At 45.2% G+C, this 27,630-nt stretch overlaps 1 protein-coding gene across 2 annotated transcripts; it reads right to left on the reverse strand.

The window, feature by feature from the left end:
• Positions 1 to 27,630, reverse strand: LOC135919378 (uncharacterized). 2 transcript variants are annotated; one of them, XM_065453158.2, is made up of 6 exons: positions 27,459 to 27,630; positions 27,092 to 27,250; positions 26,304 to 26,433; positions 23,456 to 23,705; positions 12,192 to 12,606; positions 1 to 1,480 (listed from the first exon to the last, which is right to left on the reverse strand). In XM_065453158.2, exons 1-6 carry the CDS (start codon positions 27,470 to 27,472, stop codon positions 100 to 102), a joined length of 2,349 nt encoding a protein of 782 aa, XP_065309230.2. In that variant the 5' UTR covers positions 27,473 to 27,630; the 3' UTR covers positions 1 to 99. The 2 variants fall into 2 exon arrangements, with proteins under 2 accessions (XP_065309230.2, XP_065309231.2); XM_065453159.2 differs by lacking the exons at positions 26,304 to 26,433; positions 27,092 to 27,250; positions 27,459 to 27,630 and adding an exon at positions 24,653 to 25,066.

Below are 27,630 nucleotides of genomic sequence, written 5' to 3' on the forward strand. Positions count from 1 at the left end.
TAGGCTGTGACAATGAGCCGCATGTCGCGGCGGCGCTCTTTATTACGAGGAACACATGACAAGAACAGGTGGTGACACATGATGGCGGTGGTGTGGTGGTCAGCGATGGTGCCGGTCCCGGCTTCGCGACCGCCGACCGCGGTGCCTGCTCCCCGACCTCCTGCTACGCGGCGAGGGGCGCCGAGAGCGGCTCCTGCTCCGCGAATGCCGGGGGCTGCGACGGCGGGGCGAGCGCGAGCGACGACGAGAGCGGCTCCTCTTGCGCGCCGGGCTGCGCGACAAGCGGCGCTTCGCGCTCCGTGAGCGACGACCACGGCGCCTTGGACTGCGAGATCGCCGGCGTGGACTACGGGATTTCCTTCGGGGACTGCGCGACCGGCGACGTGCAGGGCTAGGTGAACGTCGCCTGGGGCTGGGCGAACGGCGTCGCGGTGGGCTCGGGCTACGACGGCGCGGGCTCGGACTACGACGGCGCGGGCTCGGACTACGACGGCGCGGGCTCGGGCTGCGACGACGCGGGCTCGGGCTGCGACGACGCGGGCTCGGGCTGCGACGACGCGGGCTTGGCGACCTTCGTCGTGGACTCGGGGATCGGCGGCGCGGAGGGCTGGGCGACCTTCGTCGTGGGCTCGGCGAACGGCGGTGGGGAGGGCTCGGCGACCTTCGTCGCGGGCTCGGCGAACGGCGGCGCGGAGGGCTTGGCGACCTTCGTCGTGGGCTTGGGGATCGGCGGCGCGGAGGGCTCGGTGTAGGCCGATGCGGGCTAGAAGAACTGCGCTGCGGACTGGGGGAGCGTGGTCGCGGACTCGCCGAGCGTTGGTTGCTCGGACTAAGGGAAGTACGGCGAGGGGGCGGTGGCGGTGACACAGACTGCTGGCGAGGGCTTGCCGATCGCTGTGCCGGACTGGCCGACTGCCTGGATGGCGACTGCCTCCGTGGACTGGGCGAATGCCTTTTGGGACTCGCTGACCGATGCCTCGGGCTGGGTGAATGACGCCTGGGACTCGGCGATCGGCGCTTTGGGCTGGGAGAGCGGCGCCTGGGACTGGGAGAACGACGTCTGGGACTTATCGAACGGCGCCTGGGACTGGGAGAGCGGTGCCTGGGGCTGGGAGAGCGGCGCCTGGGACTGGGAGATCGGCGCCTGGGGCTTGGCGAACGACGTCTCGGACTGGGAGAGCGTCGCCTGGGGCTTGGTGAACGACGCCTAGGACTGGGAGAGCGGCGCCTAGGACTTGGCGAACGACGTCTGGGGCTTGGCGAACGACGTCTTCTCGGGCTAGGCGGAGACCGGCGCCTCGGGCTAGGTGGAGACCGGCGCCTCGGGCTAAGCGAACGACGCCTCGGACTGGGGGAACGGCGGCGTGGGCTCCGCGAACGCCTTGGCGAGCGTTTGCGAGGACTTGGCGATCGCCGGCGCGGCGAGCTCGGCGTTCTGCGCGGACTTCGCGGACGAGCCTGCCGGGGCGATGGAGACCTCCTGAAATAAAATAATGCGTAAATAAATGAACTATCAAGTCTAAAGATCTGCTAAATACTACCATAAAGCTGCTTGTGCGTCGCACTCCCCTGGTTGGTGATAGTTATACTAAACAGTTATACTAAACATAGTTATACTAAACAATTTATGAGAGCACCACACGAGCAGTGTAATGCTACATGGAAAAGCAAAGTGGCCCTCACAGTCAACGATTTGCAAGCACACATGCTATTTAATAGTTTCTGCATCATCAGAAATCGTTTCCTTCTAAAAAGTATATATGTTAAATAGAAATGTACTCCCTAACAATTTTCGGTTCATATAGCCACAAATGGCAGAGAAACCAAAGAGTGATTTTGCTTGAACCAATATTAGGTATAATACACACATTCAGGGGCCATTCAAATTGTACTAAGCAAATTTTTTTAATACTTCAAAAAAATGAAACTTCAGACCAGGGTGTCTACCAAGCTGACATTTCCAAATTCCCTGAGTTTTCCAGGTTTTCCCTGAGCACTTTTGCTAAATTCCCTGAATGAGCCAGAACTTTGTTTTATGTCAAGACAGGCTGACACCATGTTGCCCGATGCTGTCACTCTCTAGTAGGCACGTTGAAACAAAAAAAAAATTACTTAATCCAGTTTGAATAGTAAGGAGTAATATCTATTTTATTTAAAAAGAAAACAGAAGGAAGGTGTTAGTAAAATGCACAGTGAAAAAAATGATAAAACCCATTGCAAATTGGGTCGAACATTTTCAAATACGAATGTAAGGAGATGCATACATAAGTAAATATTTTTTGAATATGAGCTATTTCTATCAACTGATAGCGAGCTCATGGGTATGAGGCCTGAACATTGTCACAATTAAGATTCTCTCTCAGCAGCTGGGAAGTCAATCTCAACTGTCCTGACAATGACATACTCTCAGCCCGTACAAAACATCTCAGTGTTGGGTTTCACTGCTTTAAATAGCTTATTTTGGTTTGAATGAGGGACACCTGTATCTCGGCATCAGCCAACGCTTTGTTTTTTGAGCTCAAGCTCCTTCAAAGAGGTGGCGGCACGCTTCATTTCCCGTTAATTCCTCAGGACGCCGGTCCTTCCTGTTATCATCCTCCTTCTGTCACACGTTCACCCCATGTATCATTTGAAGCATCCTCTTGGTCAGCTGTACAGTCAACGTCCGATTTTTCGGGCTCCCTAGGGGCCGCAAGAACATCCGAAAAATCGGGCAGTCCGAAAAAAATGAATGCATGTCTCTAACTGCCTATAAGGGCTAAAATTGGCACAGGCACGTCCGCAAAAGTTCTTAAGGCCTGCCAGTACACTTATTAGGCATATCAGTGCTCGTACTGTGACAGGAGATGGGGGTGCACGCGCGTATATTTAAGCAATACATACTGTGTGCAATTGCCCCTTCCCACGCTTGTTAAGCTTCACCGCCTAACACCGCTGTAATGAGGCGAAGCTAACTTTCGGAGACCGGCATTACGAAACGCGTTGTGTGTACTCTGCGAGCTTCGAAGCCAATGGCGAAGATTACAAACGTGGTGTTGGTGCCATTGCTTACAGCGGCGAATTCTTTCAATGAAAAACACCGCACCGCACGGCAAGAAGCTTAACAGCAAACGCAGAAGCAGCTAGGCCTAAAGTTGCCGTGGTGGTGGCTACGGCTGCCGGCGGATCTGCGTGCGATAGTGCCATGGCACGTTCGAGGCGGCGAGATAATCAAAATGGCGGCGGTGGCGGCTTTGAATAATGCCATTTCAGACCTGCAGTCAGGGCAATATACATTTAATAAATGGAGTACGTGGTGGTGCCGCAAAGCCGTGCAAATTATCGGGCATGTCCGAAAAAGCGTCTGGAAAATCGGTCGTTAACTACTCTGGCAATACATCGTGCCGATGAAACGGCGTCAATGACGATTCATTGCGATTCCTCTGTTACTGGAGCCAGCATTAACACGAGTTTCGTTCCCTTTCAATAAAGTTACTGCTAATTTTCCCTGACAGAAGCACAAATTCCCTGAGTTTTCCTTGAGTTTTTCCAGACTGTTCAATTTCCCTGAGAAATCCCGGTTTTCCCGGTTGGTAGACACCCTGCAGACTTCATTTAACCTTTGCGGTCATCAATTAAGAAGGCAGGGCAGGTGGAACATCTTTTGACACTGAAATTAGTAAAATCTCACTATAATGAAATTGAAGAGGAACCTGATATTACCGAACAACTGTTGTCCACTTTTGAGAGCCAACGTTGTCCTGCAGTGCTTCTCTCATATGTTTTCAAAACACTGATAAGCCAAATAATCAGGACTTGAGACTGACTCCAACCAAATAACTGAATTTTATTAGCCCGACGTTTCGGAGCCCATTCGGCTCCTTCTTCAGAGGGTTGTTCTTCGGGGGTGGCGGTGTGCCGCTTTTAAAGTGTCTTTTGCAAAGAAAGGAACGGGGAGCACGGGAGGTGGGGAGACACTTCACAGACGGAAAGGTGGGGGGGGACAAAAGGAAAGGGGAGGGCGTTGCCGTCAACAACGCCCCCCCCTTTCCTTTTGTTCCCCCCCACCTTTCCGTCTGTGAAGTGTCTCCCCACCTCCCGTGCTCCCCCTTCCTTTCTTTGCAAAAGACGCTTTAAAAGCGGCACACCGCCACCCCCGAAGAACAACCCCCTGAAGAAGGAGCCGAATGGGCTCCGAAACGTCGGGCTAATAAAATTCAGTTATTTGGTTGGAGTCAGTCTCAAGTCCTAATCAATTTCCCAACCAGACAGGCAATTCTGTCGAAATGTTTAGCTTCAAGCCAAATAATCACCAAGGACATAGAGCAGAGACATATCTTGCTATGATACATTTCAAATTTCAGTTATTATTATTTATTGTACCGAATGTCCGATTTCAGCGATGATAAACCGAGTGAGGATATGCAGCAGTTTATTGCACATGCAGTTAGCACAGCAAGTATTAGATTTCTTTTTTCATGTACTGCAAGTCATTTTATTTACATTCACTCGGCATGCACGTCCTTCATCCAAGGCACACCATGTTGCAAGCACAAAGAAGAGAGTGATCTTAAACTTTTTGTGCGCAAACAAACAGGGACGAAGAATAGGGGCAACACAAGGACGAGTGCTTGTGTCCAAGCGCTCAAGAGAGTGAGTCAGCCTTACTGGTAGAGGATAAACACGACAGCTAACTCAGCAGCACAATTGATCTGCCGCATTGCCAGGCGAAGGACAGCAAATGCGAAATAGGAACTGTATCAGACAAGTTACAACAGAAGCTTCCTGAATCACTAGATTTGGCCTAGTCTGTGCTAAATGGTCAGTAAATCTACATTATGAACTACTAAAGGTTTGTTATTTCTATTATAAAAATTTTGCCTTCATTAAAGCGAGATTTTAAATGCATGGGTTTATTATATGAGAAATTTCAAGGGCAATAGCAATTACAGCTGCAAAAAATAAGTTAGATTTGATCTGACTGAGAGCTGCGGAGAAGTTCAAGTTTTCTGAAGTCTGATGGCACCAATTTTCCCGTCAGTCTTCAGTTCACAAGTGGCCAGAAAAGCCTGTAAACACACTGACACATGCACATATGCTTGCATGTGACCAGCATTATCTTAATTCCGACCATTGAATACATGGACCTAATTTGAATCCCCTGGCAACTTGCTACAGAAATCAGCCAAGCTCCGCTAGCCAAATGATTGCTGGTTTCTTTGCAACAGTCACTGCCAGAAACTCCCGTTTTTCATTGCTCTGTGCACTGACGCACACATTAGGGTGCTTTATTATAGTGTAAAATGGTTACATTAGCTAGTGACACAACACTAGCACTATCGTACACTTCAGAACCCGGCTCAAATTTGCTTTTTAGAAGGATGGAAATGAGTCGAGTGCTGGCACTAACAGTTATGATGCCACCTAGATTTAAGGCTTCACAAAGTACAGTGAAACCTCATTACTATAAACACCACAATAACGAACTTTTCAGATGAAAGAACCCTTCAGAAGTCCCCACGTGACTTTTTATAGTTTCAATGTAAACATATTTCAGTACTACGAACTTCAGAAAACCGCACTTTCCAGAATGACGATCGTTATTCAGTTTCCGTGTCCAGAATTTTGGGGCTTTCACTATAACCTTTCAGAATAACGAACAATTTTCGGCGGTCCCCTGTGATTCGTTATATCGAGATGTGACTGTACAAGTTAAAGTGATAGATTTGTGCTCAAGAACGTCTAAGGTGTGAATATTATCACAAAGCTTTAGTAATAGAGAAATTAAGCTAAATGCAGGACACTATTAGAGGCTCCCCCAGGACATTGAAGTATTAGGCTGATGACGGCACTCTTCATTATATAATTCTGTTGCTAGCATTCATAGCCGCCCGCGCTTTCGTATTTCAGTAGTTTCATTATCCCAGATTGCTACACTAGCTTTGCTGGCTCGCGAAACTTACAAAACTGCAAATATCAGAGAATGCCGCATGCATATAATGTCAAAAGGTTCCAGAACAGTCAACGCCACTTGACCAAGAGCGGCTGCAGTACGAACGCAGTGTTTCGGCACGGTTTCTCCATGGACGTGCATTTGCGCTTTGGGTAGAAAACAATAGTGTCATCTGTTCGGCACCATTTGGCTCACCAACAGCAGTAAAGAGCGGTGATGGCTTACGTAGCATCCCTACTCCCCGCCTGTGGGTAGAAGATTTGAACTGCACTGTAGGTATGCAGACTCTTCAGACGCAATTTTCTTGTAAACTGTCTTTTCTTAGCACAAAACAAGCACTGCAAGGTTTCTGGCACTATTTTACACATCAATTTGCCTTTATTTGCTTTTAGCATCCCTTTAAGCTAATGCACACCGAATGTCAAGAACAATGCTGCATCTGTATTATCTGTACAGCATTGACCAAGGTGGCAGCTATGGCTGCTCAATGAAAACATACATCTTGTGCGTCTTTATCGAGCAGCGATGGTGTCACGAACTGCACTTTGCCTTTCTGCAAATGATGATCATAAAATTTAAGGTGATGCGCCATATATTGCAAAAGCAAGCACTTGTCATTTATAGCCTCTGAAATCTGGCAGCACATGTGGCCCGCCAAGCACTGCCACGTCTCGGAGGCCATGCCTACCTAATACCACTGCTCTTGTTCAGCCTAACGCATCAAAATATAGAGAACGGATCTCTAAAACAGCTCCTTGTTTCCTCTAATACTTAGCTGTCAAAGCATCACAACACAAATCTAAAGCAATTACAAAAATCTGCTGGGAGCAGTGAAGGATGATATGATGACTTGATAGAACCAAAGTGGGTGACTGTCATCTCAACAATGCCACCATGTATTTCACAACCTTTGCAGGTGTTAGCGTCTCATGATAAATTCCAATAACAGTGGAGGCATGCAATGTGAAAAGCTGCCAGAGGGTTCTATGCATGCAGAGATTGACCATGTGCTATCTCTGCATTCAGCGTAGTGCCCTGTATGTTATACTAAAGCTCTTTACTGAAGGTAGACTTGGTGCTATTTTAGGCTGCTAGATGATTCTGACAGAAAAGTTCGCAGGGTGTCTCCCAAGTTGACATTTCCAAATTCCCTAAGTTTTCCAGGCTTTCCCTGAGAGCCCTTGCAAAATTCCCTGAGTGATGCAGAACTATGTTTTTTGTCAAGCCAAGCTGAAGCCATATCGCCCGATGCTGTCACTCTCTAGTAAGCATATGAAAAAAAATTTTGAGAACGACTTAATCCAATTTGAATACTAAGGAGTAGTGTTTATGTTATTCAAAAAGAGAATAGAAGGGAGGGGTTAGTAAAATGCACAGCAAACAAAATCGCTTCGAAAAAAAAATTGCAAATCAAGTCGGACATTCTCAAATACGAATAAAAAAGGAGATGCATACGAAAGCAAATATTTTCGAATATGAGCTATTTCTATCAACTGATAGCAAGCTCAGTGGTATGAGGCCCGAACTTTGTCACAATTGAGATTCTCTCTCAACAGCTTGTAAGTCAACCTCAACTGTCCTGACATACTCTCAGACCGCGCACAACGCCTCAGTGTTGTGTTTCACTGCTTTAAAGAGTTTATTTTGGCTTAGATGAGGGACATTTGCATCTTGGCATCAGCCAACATTTTGTTTTTTGAGCTCAAGCTCCTTCAATATGGCGGCAGCACGCTTCCTTCCCCATTCATGCCTCAATGCGTTGGTCCTTTCTGTTCCTGTACTCCTTCCGCCACTCGTTCGCCCCACGGACCATTTGAAGCATCTTCTTGGTCAGTTGCACAGTCCACGTCCTAGTTTTTGAACTCATTAGGGGCCGTGAAAACGTCCGAAAAATTGGCCAGTTGGAAAAAAAATAAATGCATGCCATTTACTGCCCTTAACGGCTCAAACCGCCACAGGCACATTCGAAAACGCTCTGAAGGCCCGTCGGTACACGTATTAAGCATATCGGTGCTCGTGCTCCGACAGGAAATACTGGGTGCACGCGTGTATAATTAAGGAATACATAATGTGTCCCGTGGCAATAGCCCCTTCCCGCGCTTGTTATGCTTCACTGCAATACTTTTGCGTAAGCTTCACCAAGTAACATATATGTACAGAGGCGAAGCTGACTTTCAGGAACTGGCATTATGCAACGCACTGTGCTTTCCAAGCTTCTAAGCCAATCGCGAGTACCGCAAAGGCAGAGGCCGTGCCATTGCTGACAGCAGCCAATTCTTTCAGTAAAAAACACAGCACCTAAAGGCAAGAAGGTTCACAGCGAAAGTCAAAGCAGCTAGGCCTAGCGTTGCCGCAGTGGTGGCCACGGCTGCCAGCGGATCTGCGTGCGAGAGCGCCGATTTGAGGCGGCGAGGTAATCAAAATGGCAGCAGTGGTGGCATTAATGCCGTTTCAGACCTGTGGTCACGGAAAAACGGGAAAATCGGACGGTGAAGAGTTCTTGCGTCCGAAATTTCCGACGTTCTGATACAAATTGACTCTATGAGGCACGTGGTGGTGCCGTGAAGCCGTCCAAAGTATCGGGAATGCGGAAAGTTGGTCGTTGACTGTACACTCTCAACACCTCCAGCCGACAACAGGACATCAAAGACGATTCATTACGATTCCTGTCTGTTACTCGAGCCAGCATTAGCGCGACTTTCGACCCTTTCAATAAAATTACAGCTAATTTTCCCTGATAGAGGCACAAATTCCCTGAGTTTTTCCAGACTACTCAAAATCCCTGAGAATTACCGGTTTTCCCGGTAGGTAGACACCCTGAGTTTGAAACATCAATCAGCTAAATCATTCAAGGTATTGTCACTGCTTAACACATAAAGGAAGCAAACAGTGAACATACGATATGCACATGACAAACACGTAGATGCAGCTTTGACAACTTAGCGGCTTGATGTAGCCGGGATTGTTCCATAGTATGGACGTGATCTGAGAAAAACTGGATTGACAAAGCTACCGCAGTATCATCCTGCTACTTTAATTTCGAGGCAGTGCTGCAATGTTGTTCAATTTAGCTGTTGGTGACTGCACTTATTTCGCGTTATTTTCCTTAGAATGCTTTAAGCTACCTCATGAGGCTTGGCTGTATGTAGTCGGACATCACTAGTCTAACTGCACCTTTTATATCAAGCTTGAATATTTTGAATTATTATACAGGGTCCTGAATATTTCACTGCACATGTTCGAAAAACAGCTTTGCGCTCACCGCTGCTCTGTTCTTGCTCAAATTTTGCAGAATGATTGCATTTTAGCACCGAGTTCGTTTAGTAAACACTTGGCACAATTAATTGCCTGGTTTTTAAGAAAGAAGTGCAAATTTGCCTGCGTTTATCACCTGCAGAAAGCATTTCAGGGAGGGCTGTCGCGTGTGGCCCGCTCCTGGAACAGACAACTTGCCTCCCTGAAACACTGCTTTCTGCAGATGACGATATGCTTGCACCGTCGCAGCAGCAGCTCACATCCTCATAAGCACAGGCAAAATTGCACTTTTTTCTTAAAAACCAGGCAATTAGCTGTGCCAAGTGCTACACTAAACGAAGTTGATGCCAAAATGCGATCGTTCAGCAAAATTTAATCAAGAACAGTGCAGTGGTGAGCGTAAGACCGTTTTTCGAACAGGCGCAGCAAAATATTCAGGACCCTGTATTGTCAATGGTGGTCTGATGAAAATTGCACAACTAGTATATACTGATTTTTCTTAGAAACTTGACATCAAATGTGACAATGTGCGAGTTTGTTTTTTGCCTCGCCACTCGTGCCTCACTGGCATTGCACTACTTGATCTCGATTTCTTGTATGCAGGGATTTGCATAAATGCTACAATGAAGCTACTCTATCTGGATGAGTGGTCTACTATCTGAGTCTACTACAGAGACCACTGAAAGCGACTGATCTGTACTGTAACACTATTTGTATCTAATGAGCTTGCCTGGTCATCATACCTGGGTTGTGCTATGTGTGCCATGACACTTAAGTTCCTTTGTACCTATGACATTACTGATACTGTGCAGCACAGTGAAAACAGCAGGTGATGATGCTGGCTCATGGAAGTACCATGGCAGGAACTGCAGTGCACAATGGGCAAGTACTTTGTTCAGTTGCATTGCCAGTTACTTGTAACCAAATGCATCTAAAGGCGAAGCTTTCTTATCGAACCTTGCCGTTTCATGTCCACGGGTGCTGCGGCCTCGCTGTTCTCTTGAATAGGTCAACAAATCACAGCGGAGTACGCGCCCCTAGGTTCCTTGCACCAGCACCAGATGGTGTTCGCGTCTGCAGCAGCATTGCATTAGCCTTTCTACAACATTCAATATACACAAGCTCGTGTTTTGAATCTTTATGCACTCATACAAAGCTTTGCTGTATATAGATTTCAACTTGTTATTTCTCTGCATTCTGCAGCTCCCTACTAAGGCAATGGCCAGCCTACTGCCATCATGCTGCACTTGTCTTAATGTCAAATGCAGCAAGCAACTCTGATTAGCCATTCTACTTTTTTTTGTTGTTTTTCTGCCTGCATTCTCCCCTGCTCTGTTATAAAATACTACAGTCGAACCCGGTTATACAGACCTCCTACCAGTTCAATATAGGGCATAATTTGATAGAAGCTTGCTAAAGAATTGGACGTCATAAAAGCACATAGCATTTATAAAAGTACTTTATTTATGAAAATAGCTTAGTTTCGCATGAAATAGTCCTGTATCCTTGTGCTTGAGCAACTTTGCTGCAGCAACAGCACGCACTTCTTCATGTTGTCTAAAGAGTTGGAGCAGCTGAAGCTGCAACCTTCTACATTTGTGCAGAAGCACCGAACTAGTGCGAGTGCACCAATCGCCTCGGAGAATGTGGGCAAAGGATGGTAGTTGCTTTCCTCATTGTGGCGACTTTCACTTTTGCTCGGTACGATGTCAGCAATCTAGTCTTAATTTTCGGCCTTTCCTGTGGTCACGACCCCATCATCTGGACTCATAAACTCGTCGAGTCTGTCAACGGCTTCCAGAAATTCTGACAGCTTGCTCCAAACTTTGGCAACGCCAGCAATGGCTTCGTCACACTACAGAATTTTCAGTTACCCCTGGGCATGCGGAAGCTGGCATATCTGAAGCAATTTCGGATGAACCACTTGCACACGGCTGTCTCAACATCGTATACACAGCCGTGCGTAAGCGTCGGGCACTATGAGCACTGGTTTGTTTCTCCACTTTAGCCCTAATCTCGCCCTTATTCTTCAACAATGCTGAGAGTGCTCCACAGAATCTTGTATGATGCGGCGACATTTGACTTCTCACCGCTTTCGACTCGATTTATGATTTTGAGCTTTACGGAGAAAGGCAATTTCTGCCACTTTGCTCTAGCCATCATGGCAACACTGTGGGAGAAGGCCTACAAGATGCAAACACAATAAACGAGAAAAGCAGCAAGACAACTTGTACTTGCCCGATGAGGGCACAAGCGCCTCTGATTGGCTGTCTAAGCAAGTGCCGCGGGTGGGTCAGGATCATTTTTTGCAGGAGGGTGTCAACGGCTCGCCCAACACAGTGCAGCCACGCTAGAGAGAGCAGGTGGATGGAGCCGCACCGCTGGGCTAAACCACTTTTGGTATCTGCAAACGGGTCTGCCTATCGCTGTGAGGGAAAGCCAACTTCCGGGGGCCCTTTTGTGTCGCTTGACGTCGATATGGGATCACTGCCATTTTTGTTTGACGTAAGCGTAATTTTTGCAATACATACTCATTGGAACTATATTGTGTTCAGAAATTGTTTGATATAGAGAATTCGATGTAAACGGGTTCGATATAGTCGGGCTCGACTGAAAAGCAGAAGCTTAAGACAGAACACACACACTACTTGTAGGTACAGAAGGGGCATGCAGAGAATAGTGACAGATGCATTCAGTCTCTATTGCTAAACTCACAATGCCAGGCTGTATGCTTACTGCAAATCTTGTCGTAAACCATCTGACAAAGCTAAAGGGAAAGACTTCTCTACTAAAACTGTGTTTTCTGCTGTGCACAGTAGGCTGCATAGCTGAACACTACACAGCAACTTTGCATGTTTATATACCATGTTAAAATGTGCTGCATGGCCCGAAAGCCAATGACGAATTGAGGTTCCCAATAGCATGCAGGATCTGATGTGTGTCGGAGCAGGCACACCCAAATGCAGAACACCTCTCAATGCTCCCACTGTCAAGCATAGCTCACCTTTGGAAAGAGGGTGACCGGTAGCCTGCCGGAGGTGTGCGCCGTTTCCGGTCTGAAGGGCTTGGTGAGCATGGCCGCACAGGGCTCAGTGGGTAGTCAGCCATGGCCAGTTTGACCAGCCGGCTCTGGATGCCTGTGATGGGTGGGCGCGGTAAACCATTGGCCGGTGGAGGGCCATCACCAGCACCCTGTTGTGGCGGTGGAGGTGATAGAGGCCGCACCGGGCTGTTGTCCGACGCGCTGCCCGAGTCTCCAGAGCTTGCAGACTCCGATGACTGGCCTCCTCCACCCCCAGATCCCGCCTGGTTGTGGCTGCTGCTGTTGCTGCCAGTCTTTGCAGCCATGCGCTTGAGCTTGCGCTTCTCCCGCTTGAGACGCTTCTTCTTCTTGCGCTCCTTCTTCAATTTCTTTTTCTCTGCATGTGTACAGGGCAGAGCGTGAGGAAAAGCCGGCCTTATGCAATTAAATACCAAGCTTCAAGTTTTACCAAATACTGGCATATTACTTGTATCTAACTTTATCAGTGTTTGGTGGCAGAAGGCAAACAAATGCATCTGCATGTCAAATGTAGTTAGTCTGCATCAGAAGCCTGAAATTTCCTAACTGCAGCACCAGCAGATTTGGGTTACTTATGTACATAAAATGTTTATGTAAATTACCACGTTGAATTTTTAGTTCTTTTGAAATGCAAGGTAATCCAAGAGTCAGCTTAAGTTTTGAGCTTCTAGGTAGAGTACCTTCAGAAATGCTTGCTCTGACAAAGGACACAGACAGCCCTGTGTGCATCCCATCAGTATCTGTCCAAGCTTCTGCTGTTCATTTCTCAAAACCATCTTAGGCAATTGACTGCCACAATATGCACTGTCAGTTACTGAAATCCAAGAGTGCATATCTTTGCCAAACTCCATCTCCAATGAAAATGCTGCTTCAGAAACATAACCCAAAAGCATAGGAACAACATGTCTCCCTTTATTGTTCATTCAGTAACGTGAGACTGGACAGCATGCCCGATTACCAGAACAAAAATGCAAATGCACATTTACTACTCTAATGCTCGAGCAATAGGAAGGTGCCTCCCGTACAAGTTTGATAAGGTCACATTTTCAAGATTCTGACGCAGTTCCAGCAGTGCATCTGTACTCAACGCTGTATTCACATGATTATATACATTACCAAAAGAAAACAACCGATGTTAAATATGTGCAGCTGTCTAAGCATGAGGCATGAGGTTTAATACAAACAGGAAACTGAACCTAAAACTGGGAAAAAATGTGTATGTGAGCCAGCCCTTAACATGATTTTTTTCGCTCTAGAAAGGAACAAAAAATAATTTTTGGTTCAACTTGATCCATTCAGACTGATTAATTCAGGTCAATTACTTCAGATTGGTTATTCAGGTCCCAGCTTCCAATTAATACAGAGCAAATGACACATCAGTTATTCAGCCGTCATTACAGTCATGCCATTCTTTGTCAGGAGATTGTCATCACCACAATTGCCAGAAGAGCTCTTAAAGTTTAGGTAGCATTTAAAGTGGCTCTACACCTTCTCTTTCTTTTGCCTTAACAAATAGTTGATGATACAGTGACCACAGTGTTAGAAGTCTGAATACATCTAGCATGCAAAACACAATGAATTACACGATCCTCTATGATCAGCCAGTGTAAGATGTGCTCAATGTGCAGCTTGGAAAGCGACATAATGGTAATGAGAGGTAGAGATATGGTATCACAAAGCACGGATGTCTGTGTGCACTCCGTTGTCCCAATGAGAAAGCAAGGCATCTGTCTCTTTTCCTTAGCTCCCATTGCAAAACACATCTACCCTCTCTCATAATGTGTTAAATGTGTATTCAGTTTTAGCTAGAATGGATCATGGCATTTGTGCTCATTACACATGGCTGACAGGTACATGTATCAGTGGTTTGTGGTACCATGTGATCTAACTCCAAGTGCTGGGCCGACATCGACAGATGCAAAGCCATGCCATAACTTGGCACACATTTTCAGTGGTTGATTCAGAGCAGTGGTTCTCAAATGGGGGTCCCCGAAACAATTTCAAGGGGTCCACAATACCCACGCCCACAAAAGAATTTTTTTTCTTTCTGTTTTTTTCTTTGCAAGTGTGGCCACTGCAAGCCTTGAGGCATTCTGGATGGGGATTGCATAAATGTTTCCCCCTCTCCATGAGGTGGCTATAAAGCTTTTGTTGCAGTTTTCTATGACATATGCACGAGAGCATGCTTTTTCACGGCTGGCATACTTGAAAAGCAAATATAGAAACCGGTTGAATGTTGCTGCAGGTAGGCAACTCTGCTTAAGTGTGACCGCACCACGTATTCACAAGCTGTCCAGATTAAATTCATGTGGCACTTTTGTTTGAACATTCTTTGCCAAGTAGCAACAAAAGACACCTGTTTCACACCGCATGTTGTGTTAATTTATAGCCCCAGCCACAACTGCAAGGGGTGCCCAATCACTTCCAGCAGTTCATAAAAGGTTCCCGATATATCCATGGCTGAGAACCACTGATTTAGAGGATCACATAATGATGTTTTGTGTACTGGAGGAATGAAAACTTCATACAGTGATCAGTGAGTGGACCAACTGCTTTCTATTAAAAGAGCAAAGAAAAAAGTAAAAGAATTTAGGGCTATTTGATTTCTGAGCCAAACTAGGTGATAACAGAAGCTGAGGCCGCCGAGTGCTACAGGAAGTGCAAGTCACAAAAGGCTGTGCAAAGAGCCTGTGTTTGGCGATGGCCCCTGTCTGCCTGACTAGCAATGTCACAGCGTTTCTTGCTAATTTTGAAGGCCCTAGGAGACTGCTTGGTTGACTGCTCCTTCTGACAGATTTTCAGCCAAGAGAGGTTTTTAATTAAATCATAAGAACATAAAATAAACAAAATAGGCAATTTTGTGTTAATTAGCTTGAAAAAAAGTTACCATGTGAAAGAGCCTGCACAACAAAGACAGTACTTTGCTCTTTGAAGCTAGCTATTTTAATGCTGAAGTACAAACGGTACACAAGCATCAATTATACCTTCAGAGATAGCAAACAAAAACTAAGATAATTCTAAGTCTTATAAAAAAGATAAATGGGCTTTTAAAGCACATCTTCCTTTCAGCCTTTTTAATATTCAGAATAATATATAGCCTCTTTCAATTTGCATATGTCAGAGCTTATTTCTGTAAATCTTTTGGAGGTTTTTTTCTTTTTTCTTTTAATCGCCATAGCCATGTCACAATAAACTTTTATAACTTTCTTTTCAATGATTAGAGGGGTTTGGAGTGTGCATGCGCTATGATGTAATTTGCTATTGACCTTCCTGTTGAGTGATAAATAGGCATGTTTCTTTTAGAGAATAAACTTTAGTTCAAAGTAGCGCTCATCCTGTCTGGCTTTCTTTCTTGTGTCCTCATTTCTTGCACTTTAAGTCAAGTATAAATTCTTACAAACGTGCCCAAATTTCAGTTTTTGTAGACTTAATGGCTGGCACCTATGGGCTTCCATGCGGGTCTATGACGTAACAAGCTGAGCAAAGAAGCAAGTCACAGAAGGACAATCTTTTACGTGAGAGGCTTCTTGTTGCATGCTGCTAAATAAAGTTTAGTTCGCGTGTTCACGGCAAGATTGTCTACAGTTTTCTGCCCTTTGTAGCAATTGCTACAAACGGCTGGCTGTCTAATTTTTCCTTTATAAGTTTTCTTACCATGTTAAAAAAAAATGTTTCAGTGTCTCTTTAATAAATATAAGTGTGCACGAAGTACTAGTGATATTAATTACAGCAGGCACTACAAAGGTTGTGCGACACCTTGTATTTGGCATGTCTATGTCATGTGGGAATAGCTAAACTCCACTGTGGAGGCTATGAGGTGCTTATTGCTACTATTCACTGCAATAATACGCGCATTGACACATCTAGTAATGTGGAAATAAGCTTTTGTAAGGTACTAAAACAATATTTTGGTCTAGTATGTGCATTTAAAAATTTGTTTTCTTATTTGCATTAAAAACAAAGACAATAGCTTTATGCTTTTGCTATGATGCCACAAAAACAGCAAGGAACTATCCGCCCCTTAACATATATAATTACACAAACTGAGAAACACTTCAACTCGTGACTGAAACAACAATGAACACGGTGGTGCGCTTGTTGCCCATCACTTAAAAACAATCTTTTACATGAAATCTGCAATGAAAGTAGTTTAACTGCACTAGGACAACTTCAGAAAAAGCCAGGCAACCACGCATCCAGTCTTCAAGAGGGCTCATTATACTACTGGGCTACTGAATACAACCAAGCCAATAAAGTGTCCCTGGAAAAGTTCCAGTCTGGCAGCAGAGACAAAGAGGGCATGAAAGAGCACAACAACTTGTGACACTGACTTTTTGTGGCACATCAATCGCAGCTTCTACTATAAGAATTAACAATAAGTACAGGACACATGGGGCAACTAATGCTTGCATGATCAGACAGGAGAGCTGGGTGCAGATGAGACCATCTACAATAGCATTCATTCCCCATACTGGCCAACAACACCTGTAACCTGCACAGCAATGCAGGGAGCTACCGAGATGATGTGCAGCTAATGTCACCTAAACTGGAGGTGGGCTAGCGGACACCAGCATGCAAAAAGCTATCAGCATACGGATTTTTCCACAAGTAAGCTGACTCAGACTGCTAACTCAAGACTGGAATCAGAGACAGATTGTTTCAACATACTGAGGAAGAGAACAGACAACAAATAATTTTTTTCCAGTGCACTCTGACACACACGTTCCTCTGCTACATGACTCAATGGATGGTTTCGAATTTCCATCCTGACACACAGTGCCACCAAGGGTGATGCAACCAGAGTAGATCATAGTGAAAGGAGCCCAGACTGAGTTGCACTCGAATGTTTACCAGCATGCTACTTGAGAAGATTGGTGCTGAAGCTAGTTTGTCCTTCTCTCTCTCTCTCTTTTTTGTCACACAGAAAGCTGCATGTTGAAGCTAAATGTAACTAAATTCCAACAATTATTTCCCCAAGAAGTTTCCCTTGTGCAACCCAGAACAAAACTAAATGGAACACCAATATATATTTCGTAACATTGAGATATCTCAAATGTAGTGCTCCTCTATTCTTCTTATTGGACACGACTTCATAGCAGAATACATTGTCTTGCAATTGCAACATGCACGCTAAAGTATTAATTTGGAACATAATTAGTATATCTGCATTAAGCTAATCAAATATCAACTGTGCTTTCATAAAGGCTACAGTAAACGAGAAAGAACCAGGCAGCATTGCAACAGTAATCAAACCTTTCCTTCAAGGTGTATTTTCCTAAAGAAATAATTTAATGATGAAATTTCAAGCATGAACCAACTAGCCTATCATCACATTCTGCTCAATCTAATGATGGCAACACTCATTTGTCCAAAGTTGCTCACTAGCCTTCCCACAAACAACCTTGCTCTGTATGTGCAATTTCAAGATCCTTAAAGCACACCACTTTGTTCTTAAACAAAACGTAAACAACTCTTTGCTGTGACCCAGGAACGTTTAGATGGTGTGTAATTGATAAACTCTCACTAACAAAATTCTTTTAAAGAAATAATTTTTTATTTTGGATTACTCTTATGTGTACAAGTAAGGAAGAGTGAAACTGCCATGTACATAGAAGTCTATATGAGAAAATTTGCAGCTGTCCTGGTTAACAATGTGAAAAGAAGCCTTACAACAACTAATTTCATCTTCCTACACTGGGAGCAATCCTTCTCAGCAGAAAGAATGTTGCAAGTGTGAAGACTCCCAAGAAGTCCATTTCCATCATGTAAAGCAGGATCGTGGCGAATCAAAGTAGTTCAAACAGTACATGTGAAACTGGTCGTCTTTTGTATCACAACTATGCAAAGAAAAATAAATGTGCGTTAATCAGAACCTACTTCAACCTATGGATAAACTAGAAACTATGTTAGAAACACCATTACAGCACTGTTGTGGTGCATATTCATGCACTTTATCAGTTTCTGCTGCAGATGGTTGATTGTTCAAATCAAGTACCGCATTTACTCTAATCTAACGTGCACTTTTATTTCGGATAGAACAGGTCTAAAAATTGCGTTTGTTAGAATCGAGTACGACCCTAAATCTGGGTTAGCATAACGCCATCGGCATTTCAAAATGGCCGCCTCGCATGCGCTTCAAGCCTAGCTGCCGCAGCTTCCTCCACGTGCTGTAGTATGTGTGTTTAGGCATCCACTATCCGTCTTCCCATTTGCTACGTTTGCACTATCAGCGTAGAAGTACCGGCTGCAAGGACATGCCGAATTCATCATGATGACGCAAGTAAAAGGAAAGTGATCGCATGTACGGAGACAAACGGAAATAGGGCCCCGCATCACGGGCTTTCCGAATTGCCAATATTTGCATGCAGGACTGGCGCAAACAGGAGAAGCTTTCTATTCCGCCGGCTGCTACACATACAGTGTGGCCACACCGCCCCTATCTTGAAAGCGTCTGCGATGAAGAGGCTACGCTTCTAGGCGCATCGCACTGAGTTCTCGTCACGCAATTCGCTCGCTCCTGCTACCGCACTTCCCCACTCCAGCGTTTTGATAAAGAGTTTCCACAGTAATTGCATGAGACGTGTTCATGTTTGCTTGTGCAAATGTGACACCATGCTGGTTAAATTAGTTAGTAAGCGGTATAGTTAAGCGTTCGACGAAAACTCGTCTGGCAAGGAAACATGCAATTACGCATGCAAGTTAGTAAGTCAATGTTTAGAAGTTTATACGGCCAATAAAACTACTCTCCTTATTTTTCGTATAGCTGTCTACTAATTTGCTATCATAATCAATGCGTCGCCTTTCGGGTGAAACTGCAACTTTCTTTATTGCTACTTTAGTGTATTGGGAGTAAATCTTTGTTTTTCCAAATGAGAGAAAGTTGTATTCCTGTATGAAAGAATGAGGTGCACGGTACTATAAAGGACTATTCTTTTTTTAGGTTGCGGCAAATGGGTGCATGTTACAATCGAGGCTGTTTTCTCCCCCCCCTTTTTTTTCATCACGGAAAATGGGTGTGCGTTACAATCGAGGGCACGTTAGAATAGAGTAAATTCGGTACATGTTGATTCCACAGGGTAATCAGACTTTGCTATGGCATTAGCACAGTCAGTGAGAATATGACTGCTGAAAACTGCCTGCCTATTTCTCAATAATGCCCAAGAAAACCGAGGGCTGTATATCATCTAGATCCTGCACTACAAAGCAAATCTTTTGGGTGATGCACTGCCATGCATTACTGCACTTTGAAAGACTAAGGTTGACACAGCAGGCGCTCTTTTCTCACACGCGTACAAATGGTGCCCACAGAGAAGTTGAAACAGCATCGGTTAGGTCTCCCATAGACAAATACACTACCACTTGCCAAAACTATTTTGTTCTATTTAAATTGCTTTTTATTGTCAAATGTTAGTGCAGGACACAAATATTACAATTTAACTCGACTTCACTTTTCCCCTTACTGTCAGTCAACAAAATTTGCAATATAGTTGTGTTTTGTTTTTGCAGTTTCATATTCTGCATTCATTGAAAGCCTCTGGTTTCTCGAATCAGGTATGTGAAACAACATTACATCGGTGGTGCGATGCAAGGGCTGCATCAATGCGTACCACAATATTTATATCAGTGGTATGAAGCAAAGCTTCAGCATCCACTTCACTATCGCGGATAGCATCGCCCGTAGTGGGATGAGTGTTACTGCAACCTAGAACATACTATTCAGCAGTTTTCACTGTGCAATGTCCAGTGTAATTATTTTTTTCCTCACTTTACTGAAAGCATGTGAAATACGAAAACTGCTACTTGATTGCATGCTGCGACACCAACAGATTTGCAATCGTGATTTGTGGGAACTAACTCCACAAGGGTTTGGATCCGACCTAGTTGCTACGACATTTTCCTTAAGGCAGGTCAAACACATGAATACACGGACGGCGGAAAGAAGGAAGACAAAGCGCTACTTCCAACTGATTCTATTTGCAAGAACCCCCGTATAGATAGATACATTCACCATTCAAGTCACGGCGCACGCTTCACAACCAATGATAACTATATGGCTAACTGCATGAGCTGATGCCCCACCACACACACTCATACCTACAGTGTCTGCAGAACGCTATGATTACACTATGAAAACATGAATCAGCAAAAGATGTTGACCAAAAGATGGTCAAAGGATAAAATTATGACTATAAAAAGCTAAGAAGCGCTATAATGGGTGTGTCAACAAAAATACAATGGGACGTGACACAGCTGTAAGCGTGGGGCACCAAAGGGGTTTACAGCTGCTTCAGTGTCCCGTTGTGTTTTTGTTCACACCCCCCACATAGCGCTTTTTAGCCTTCTATACTCGTCATTTTATCTTGGGACGATCTTTTGGTCAACATCTTTTACCGGTTCATGCTTTCCTAGTGTAATCATAGCGTTCTGCAGACACGTGGAGGTATCGGCATGTGTGGTGGGGCATCATCTCACGCAATTAGCCACCTAGTTATCATTGGTTGTGAAGCATGCGCTGCGACTTCAGTGGTGAATGTATATATATGGGGTTTCTCGCAAATAAAATTAGTTCGAAGTAGCGCCTTGTTTGTCTTCTTTCCGCCCTCCGTGTGTTTGTGCACTTGACCTGCCTCAAAGAAAATGATAACTCCACAAACCCTGCAACTGCCTGGTCGTCGCATAAGCTACTAACATCTCATAGAACATGCAGTTCACTATCAGCAGAACCAAACACCGACAGTTGCCACTTCCATGTGGCTGCGGAGTCAGACATTAGGCAGACTTTACTCATTGAAATGACTTTTGGGACTGCTGGTGTCACAGCAAGCAGACAAATCATGCAAAACATTTATAATTTTGTGTGCATCGAGTAAAGCATAGAAAAATATAATTGCAGAGTGCAAGGAAATCAACTGAACGGGTTACTTTAGCACACAATACTAGTTTTCACATCAGAAGTAGCACGCTGCATTAAAAAATAATAACCTTGTTTAATTATTATTCTGTAATTAGCAGACTAAGTAACACAAAATATAATCCCGGTGGCAGAAGAAGACTTATGAATGAACATCAGAGGTATTTTAATTGTATATTCACTAATCTTTATTCAACAGTCTGGATATACATTTTTCCAAAATAAATCAGTAGAGAGATGCAGTGCTCAGTTCATCCCATTTTTTCTTTGTATTGTGGTCTGTGTTCTGCTACCCTTTCAAAAAATGATTGATTGACAAGGTTAAACATTCCAAATGGCTTATCAGCTAGCAAATGCATCAGTGACCAGAAGTAAGTCAGCCAATCAGCATGGTATGACGCACGCAGTGCTTTGCACCAGGTCTTTTGAGGCCTCTGGTCACAGCATTGTAACAAGAAATTGAACACATTTCTTAACTGCAGCATAAATAATAATCCACTGTAACCTCATTGTCCTCAGAGTAAAAATTTTGTGGCAATCAATGTTTTGCAGAGCATTTCTCTTTTGTCACATTGCTGATAACCATAAGGCTTAGTCTCACGTCTTTTGCAAGTTGGTTTTACAATGTTCTGATGCTTGTTTATACTGAACATGCCCTTTTGTGCAGATTTTGCAAGTCTGCACCTTACAGTACAGCACAGGTATGACAGCGAGACGTGCAGCTGTGCAGAAACTTTGCAACAAATGTATCTAACTTTTTTGATGCATAATAGTTTCACACAACATGCGACGTCGAGCCATCTTATTTACTGCCCAACTGGGCTGATCCTTTAGGCAGTGCCATGCCACACAGCACCTTGAATAGCTGCTACAGAGGACGACAAGACGGAACTGAACGGGACTGGCGCGCTTACATTTTTTAATGATGAACTGCTGCAACGTGACAATACAAATACTAGCCATCTCAAAGCACTAGCTTGCACAAGGGGAGCAAGTACTGGCAAGGTTATTCTCTCACACTATCCATCTGTGCACTAATGAAAACATTGGGCTGCTGTGCAGGGGAACTCTAGTCCCACTCCCACTAACAGACTAATGTTTTTTTTTATATGGTTCAACTGAGGCTACCTGGCTGGACACTAGACACACTAAGGAAACCTGAGGACCAATCCTACAATGCTTCGCAGTAACAGCTTAACACCTACACAAAGCTGTCAGACGCCTTTTCATGTGAGCATTAACAAACCAGCATCGTTACTACAAGATTCGAATACTCTTTAGGACACATTATTCGAGCAAAGGCTGGTGGATGACATGTGCAGTTTTCTCACATGCCGAAAATGCTACATACAGCATGCTATTACAATGGCTTGCATAGGCTGAAGCAACAGCCATAAATACGATAATGTGCCATATCGTGCAACTTTGGAGACTGGCAGATAGTGCTGCGAAGGTACTGCTTTGCTTTCAATTCTCAAGCTCAAATGCATGCTTATGCTAATCAGCATGGGCATTCTCATGACTACATAAATTGACAGTGCAATTGTAGGGTTTGAAAAGAGTACTCAAATATTCGTGGTTTCATACTTGAAGCAATCTATTAGTGCATGCTACAGTAATACCACACACTTGCCAACTGTTCATACAAATTACCAACATACAATTGTGTTAGCAAAAAATTTCACAAGATGAGAATGCCTTATAGAGCTGAATAAGCAGGCTTGAAATGTGCACAAGTACCAAATCACAGCTGTTGATGCTGCTGCTGGGCTGCCAGTCTTCTGGAAGCCACATTACATACACAGGCATAAAAGTAATCCATATGTTGGCAAGACATCTTCAGCTTTGCAACAAATTTAGAAGTCCTTAATTGCAGATCTGTAAAATAACTTCCAATTAATCAACAGCACTATAAGAGCTGCCCTCTCAGAATAGTCTATGCTGCTTTCACTGCCCGACCAATGTGAGAAACTTTTCTTATTACCCATTATGTCAATAATCAGAAGAGGCCACCACAATCTTATGCAGCCAAACGACCATTAATTCTCATTGCTTCAAAAGTTTATTTAAGTGTCCCTTGAGTTTATTTAATGACACAACAAACCAGTACTTTCACAAAATCTTGTTCAGGTACGTTCACTGTCACAGAGCCCTTCTAATGTCATCCACAGTGCTCCATAATATGACGAGCATAATTAATGTCCACAGTCACAATGTGGGCCCCTCTGCCTGCTGCTCATAAATGCAGCAACCACAAACTGCTGATGCGGACTTCTCTAGAGAGGGGGCTGCTCACCCTTCTTAAGACGCTTGGCATACTCGGGGTCATCCCCACGGCTGTCTGCCGGAGGTGGCCCCTTCTGCGGACCATCCTCAGCCCCCATCTCGTCCTCAGAGTCGTCCTCGGACTTGTGATCATCTCGTGCTACTGTCTCTGGAGCGCAGCCTTCGCGATGCAGCTTTGCCATCAGTGCGTCAAGGTCCTCGGAGTCCTTGGGTGGCCTGTAGTTCTCCACGTGGTCCACACGAATGGTGCGCTTGCACAGCTAGAAACCAGGAGGGAGGATGCCAGGCACAAGTCAGGGCATCCCCCTTCCTTGCTCAAATCCCCACCCCTACTCTGGATCAAAAGACACTTTCACCATTCTTGCAAGCTTGGCGTGGTGAAAACAGGCAGAAACTAAAATCTGAAGTAAGACTTAGAACTGGAGGCTCTCTGAAGATCACTGGCTTAGCATGCAGAAAGTCAACTTAAATGTCCATTATTAAAAAAAAAAAAAAAAAGAATCGTGCAACCAATGTTCTACTACTTTCCTCAAGAGGGCAGAGTTGGAGGACTAAAGAACATCAAACGCCATTGGTGCTTCAATGAAGATTTCAGCCAACAAACTTTGATGTGTTGGTTCCACAAATGGTAATGCTAACGTGGAACCCATCTGACGTGTGAAACAGAATGCTGGCTAGTGCCGTCTCGCTGCACCATCTGACTGAACGAGAGCTGAGAGCACCCCAAAACTGTAACAAGCGCCCAAGAGTCCTTTAACAAAAATTCACAGCAGAGCTTGAAGATTTCTCGATTTACAGCCTTCAAAAGCAAATGGAGCAATGCACATATCCGTGTCTTGCGCAAGGTCAACAGCATTACACTATGTGACACATTGGCATCGAGTGTAAGGCTGCCTTTGAACCTTATTTGTAGGTCTGGGCTTGTAAAACTTGACCCAAAATGCTAGCCTACAAAATTTGAAATTCCATGTCTCTACAATCAATCAATGCCGAAACAATAATGCAGCGTTTTAGGCACCACCAAGTGCATAAATAGTGGCATCATGCCCAAGACCTTCTACATACTCCCGATGCTAATGTGTCTAGTGTGGGGAAGCCCAGTCACCGATGGCCCTCCCCCTTCTTCCGACATGCCCCACTGGGATGACGCAGCAGGTCACACGATCTTCAAAGTGACACGCTAGCTGCGGAGGAGGAGAGCTCGCACCGTCGTGCTGGCGCCGACTGCTTCAGCCATGCGGTGGCAGCACAGCGCCTAGTCGTCCTCCCGCCATGGGAGAGGTGAGGGTGGCCGGGGCCCCGCCCTCAAGTGCGCGGGGGGGGAGAGGAGCCATGGCAGAGCCAACAGCACTGCTCCAGATGAGCTCGCATCCACTGCTGCTGAACGAGGCATCCTGGCTCCACAGCCCTCGCTGGGGACAGGACGGGCCCACCCCAAAAACGGGCATGCCCCCACACACACCGGGGCGGAGCCTCCGCAGCCCACGGTGCAGCCAGCGGCTGCTGCTCCGGACGCATCCCGTGCGGCGTCCCGGCTCTGGTGGCAGCGGAGCAAGCGCAGCCACCCGCCCGTCCGACGCGGAGAGAGGGGGCGCCCTCTTTAAAGAGCGCCGCAGAGGACGGCGAGCGGCGGCAGGCCGGCTCAATGAACCCCTGTGCATGTCGCTCTTTTGCGACTCTGGAAAGGGGCAGTGCCAAAAGTGGCGACATCAAAGACCAGTCCCCTGCTACCCGCCAGCAACGCCACTTCCCCAGATGCACCCAACACAGGTCCTGCAGGCAACCACTTGCTGCAGAGCACCACCACAACAAAACACCGAAATGGCTAGAAGCGCTCTGGACGCAGCTCACCTGTTCAGTACACACAGCATTTGCAGGACAAACAAGGAGAGGTCGCTTGTGCAGGACAGATCAAGAAGAGGCAAGCCAAACCAAAGGAAAAGGAAGTAAAAGTCATACCTTCTAAGCTTGTCACAAGTTGGCAGATTTCTTTCAGCTGGCATGCTAGGCCAACTTTTACTGCTAAAGCAGTATGTGTTAACAGTGTTAGAGGTTGCTGTGGTGCCCACCCTGTGTTGTTAAAATCTGCACCATAAGAATGCTACCAGTGTTTTTGCTTTAGTATGAGGTGAGAAAACAAACTGGAAACTTAAGAAAATGACCCTAGTTCATGTTACACAAGGAACATAACATGAACAAGAGAGACTATTGGACATAAAAGGACTTGAAACTGCCACTACTATGTTTCCTCTACTTTGCAGAGCTGATTACATCGGCAGGTGTGGCAAGCGCTTTTGTACTGCGCACAAGAAATGAGTAGGCTCTTCTAACACAACCATCCCATTCGTGGTGCCTTGAAACTGCCACTATGTTTTCTCTACTTTGCAGAGCTGATTACATCAGCAGGTGTGGCAAGTGCTTTTGTACTGCGCACAAGAAATGAGTAGGCTCTTCTAACACAACCATCCCATTTGTGGTGCCTTAATACAATAGTCACATACTGAAGTGTATGAACACAAACAAATTAAGTTATCTTTTAAGAACATCTACCCTTGCACTGATGCAGCAGTAGGCGGCAGCAGCAGAAGCTGGGACAGCACTAGTAGGGAAACAAAGGTGGGCACAGAAGGAAGCAGTGAGGACAGATGGCTGTAGTACACAGCACTCGAAGACGCACGTCAGCAGCCACCCTAAAGAGAACTGTACTGGGTGCATCAAGAAATTGCCCATTACTTTAGTGGCGCATTATGCCCTTTCTAAATATAGATCTTCACTTTCACAAACGTTGAAGCTAAAGGCAACAAAATTAGTCACACTAACGGTACATGCACCAAGCAGTCAAGAAAATGAGCACTCACCGAAATGCCGTTAAGGTTGTCCACTGATAGGACAGTGCTGCGCTGGTCTTCGTAACAGAGAAAGCAGTAGCCTTTTGACTTTCCAGTCTTTTTATCACGGATTAAATTGATGTTCACAACCTCCCCGTACCTGAATGAAACAGCAAAAGGTGTAGAGAAGGTACGAAAAAAAACACACACACACAGCAGAAGCGCCGTATTTACCAAGGCTGCTTTACATGGCTGAGTAATTAGTCGTAAAAAAATTTTTTTTTAATTGAGGTTTAGCATCCCGAGACTACACAGGGATTACGAGAGGGTCCGTAGTGGGGGGCTCCAGATTAAGTTGCCAATGGCTACTTGGAAGTTCTTTAACGTGCACGAGCGTTTTGGCATTTCGTTTTCACTAAAATGTGACCGCGAGGACGAAAAGCGAACCCGCGTCCTCAGAAGCTCAACGTCATTGCCAGTGAGCCACCGGGGCGGGTACGTCTTTAGAAAGCAGTATAGAGTATCATAACTGCATTTACGAAATTCAACATAAAGCACTCCATTTGTCTGCTTCAAGCAAACGGAACGCATCTGCATATCACTTTATAAACATCGTCCGTATTAAATGATGCAGTAGGTTAAAATATCATACAGTAGCTTCTGCCAGGAAACTCATATAGTACTACGTTTGCCATTACCACTTGCATCGTGCTTGTGCACAATGAAGCATGTGAAAATAAAATGCCACGCAAGACAGCAATGCATATAAACGAACGAGGCAGTACTCGCGCAAATTCAGAGAGCCTATACGAACTTACTGTGAAAATACGCAGATCACGTCGCCTTCCGTTAGCTGATAGTCCAAACCACCGATGAAAATCCAAGCACTGTCTTTGTACTTCTTGTGCCAGGATGTCTTTTCGGTAACTCCGAGTTTTAATTCGGTTTCATTGAGCTTGGTAATATTCTTGACATTGCTGCAGGCGAAGAAACAGCGGATTCAATTTGGTTAATAAAATCCAGCATTAAATCATTACAGCTGAAGCTCTATTATTCACTACAATCTTCGACATATAGCTCTCGTCCTCCGAGCGATCGATTAAAATGATCCGTCCTTCCCCGATACAACTCCGCGCCCCGAGATCCGCTGTAGCGATGTGCATTCTTCAGACAAATGGTACGTACGTCAAGGGATTCATGTAAAGCGTTTGCCAACAGCAGCGTTCTTTTCGCCGTCAGAACGACGAACCACCAGTCGTTCTTAAGCCTAATTAACCGCGGAACGTAGTCGACGCAGTTCCACCATAGCTTCCAGTTTTTGCAGGCGTTCTCCGCTAGCATGCCAGATCTCAAAGCG

Source organism: Dermacentor albipictus, chromosome 1 (assembly GCF_038994185.2).
Source record: "Dermacentor albipictus isolate Rhodes 1998 colony chromosome 1, USDA_Dalb.pri_finalv2, whole genome shotgun sequence".
NCBI lineage: Eukaryota > Metazoa > Arthropoda > Arachnida > Ixodida > Ixodidae > Dermacentor > Dermacentor albipictus.

Bases quoted from the DNA above. Each gene is read 5' to 3' on its own strand.
- LOC135919378 (XM_065453158.2), bottom strand. The intron at 12,607-23,455 runs GTGAGCAGCCCC...GTACACATGCAG, and splicing joins TGCCAAGCGTCTTAAGAAGG to AGAAAAAGAAATTGAAGAAG. The intron at 1,481-12,191 runs GTGAGCTATGCT...ATTTTATTTCAG, and splicing joins CGGTCACCCTCTTTCCAAAG to GAGGTCTCCATCGCCCCGGC.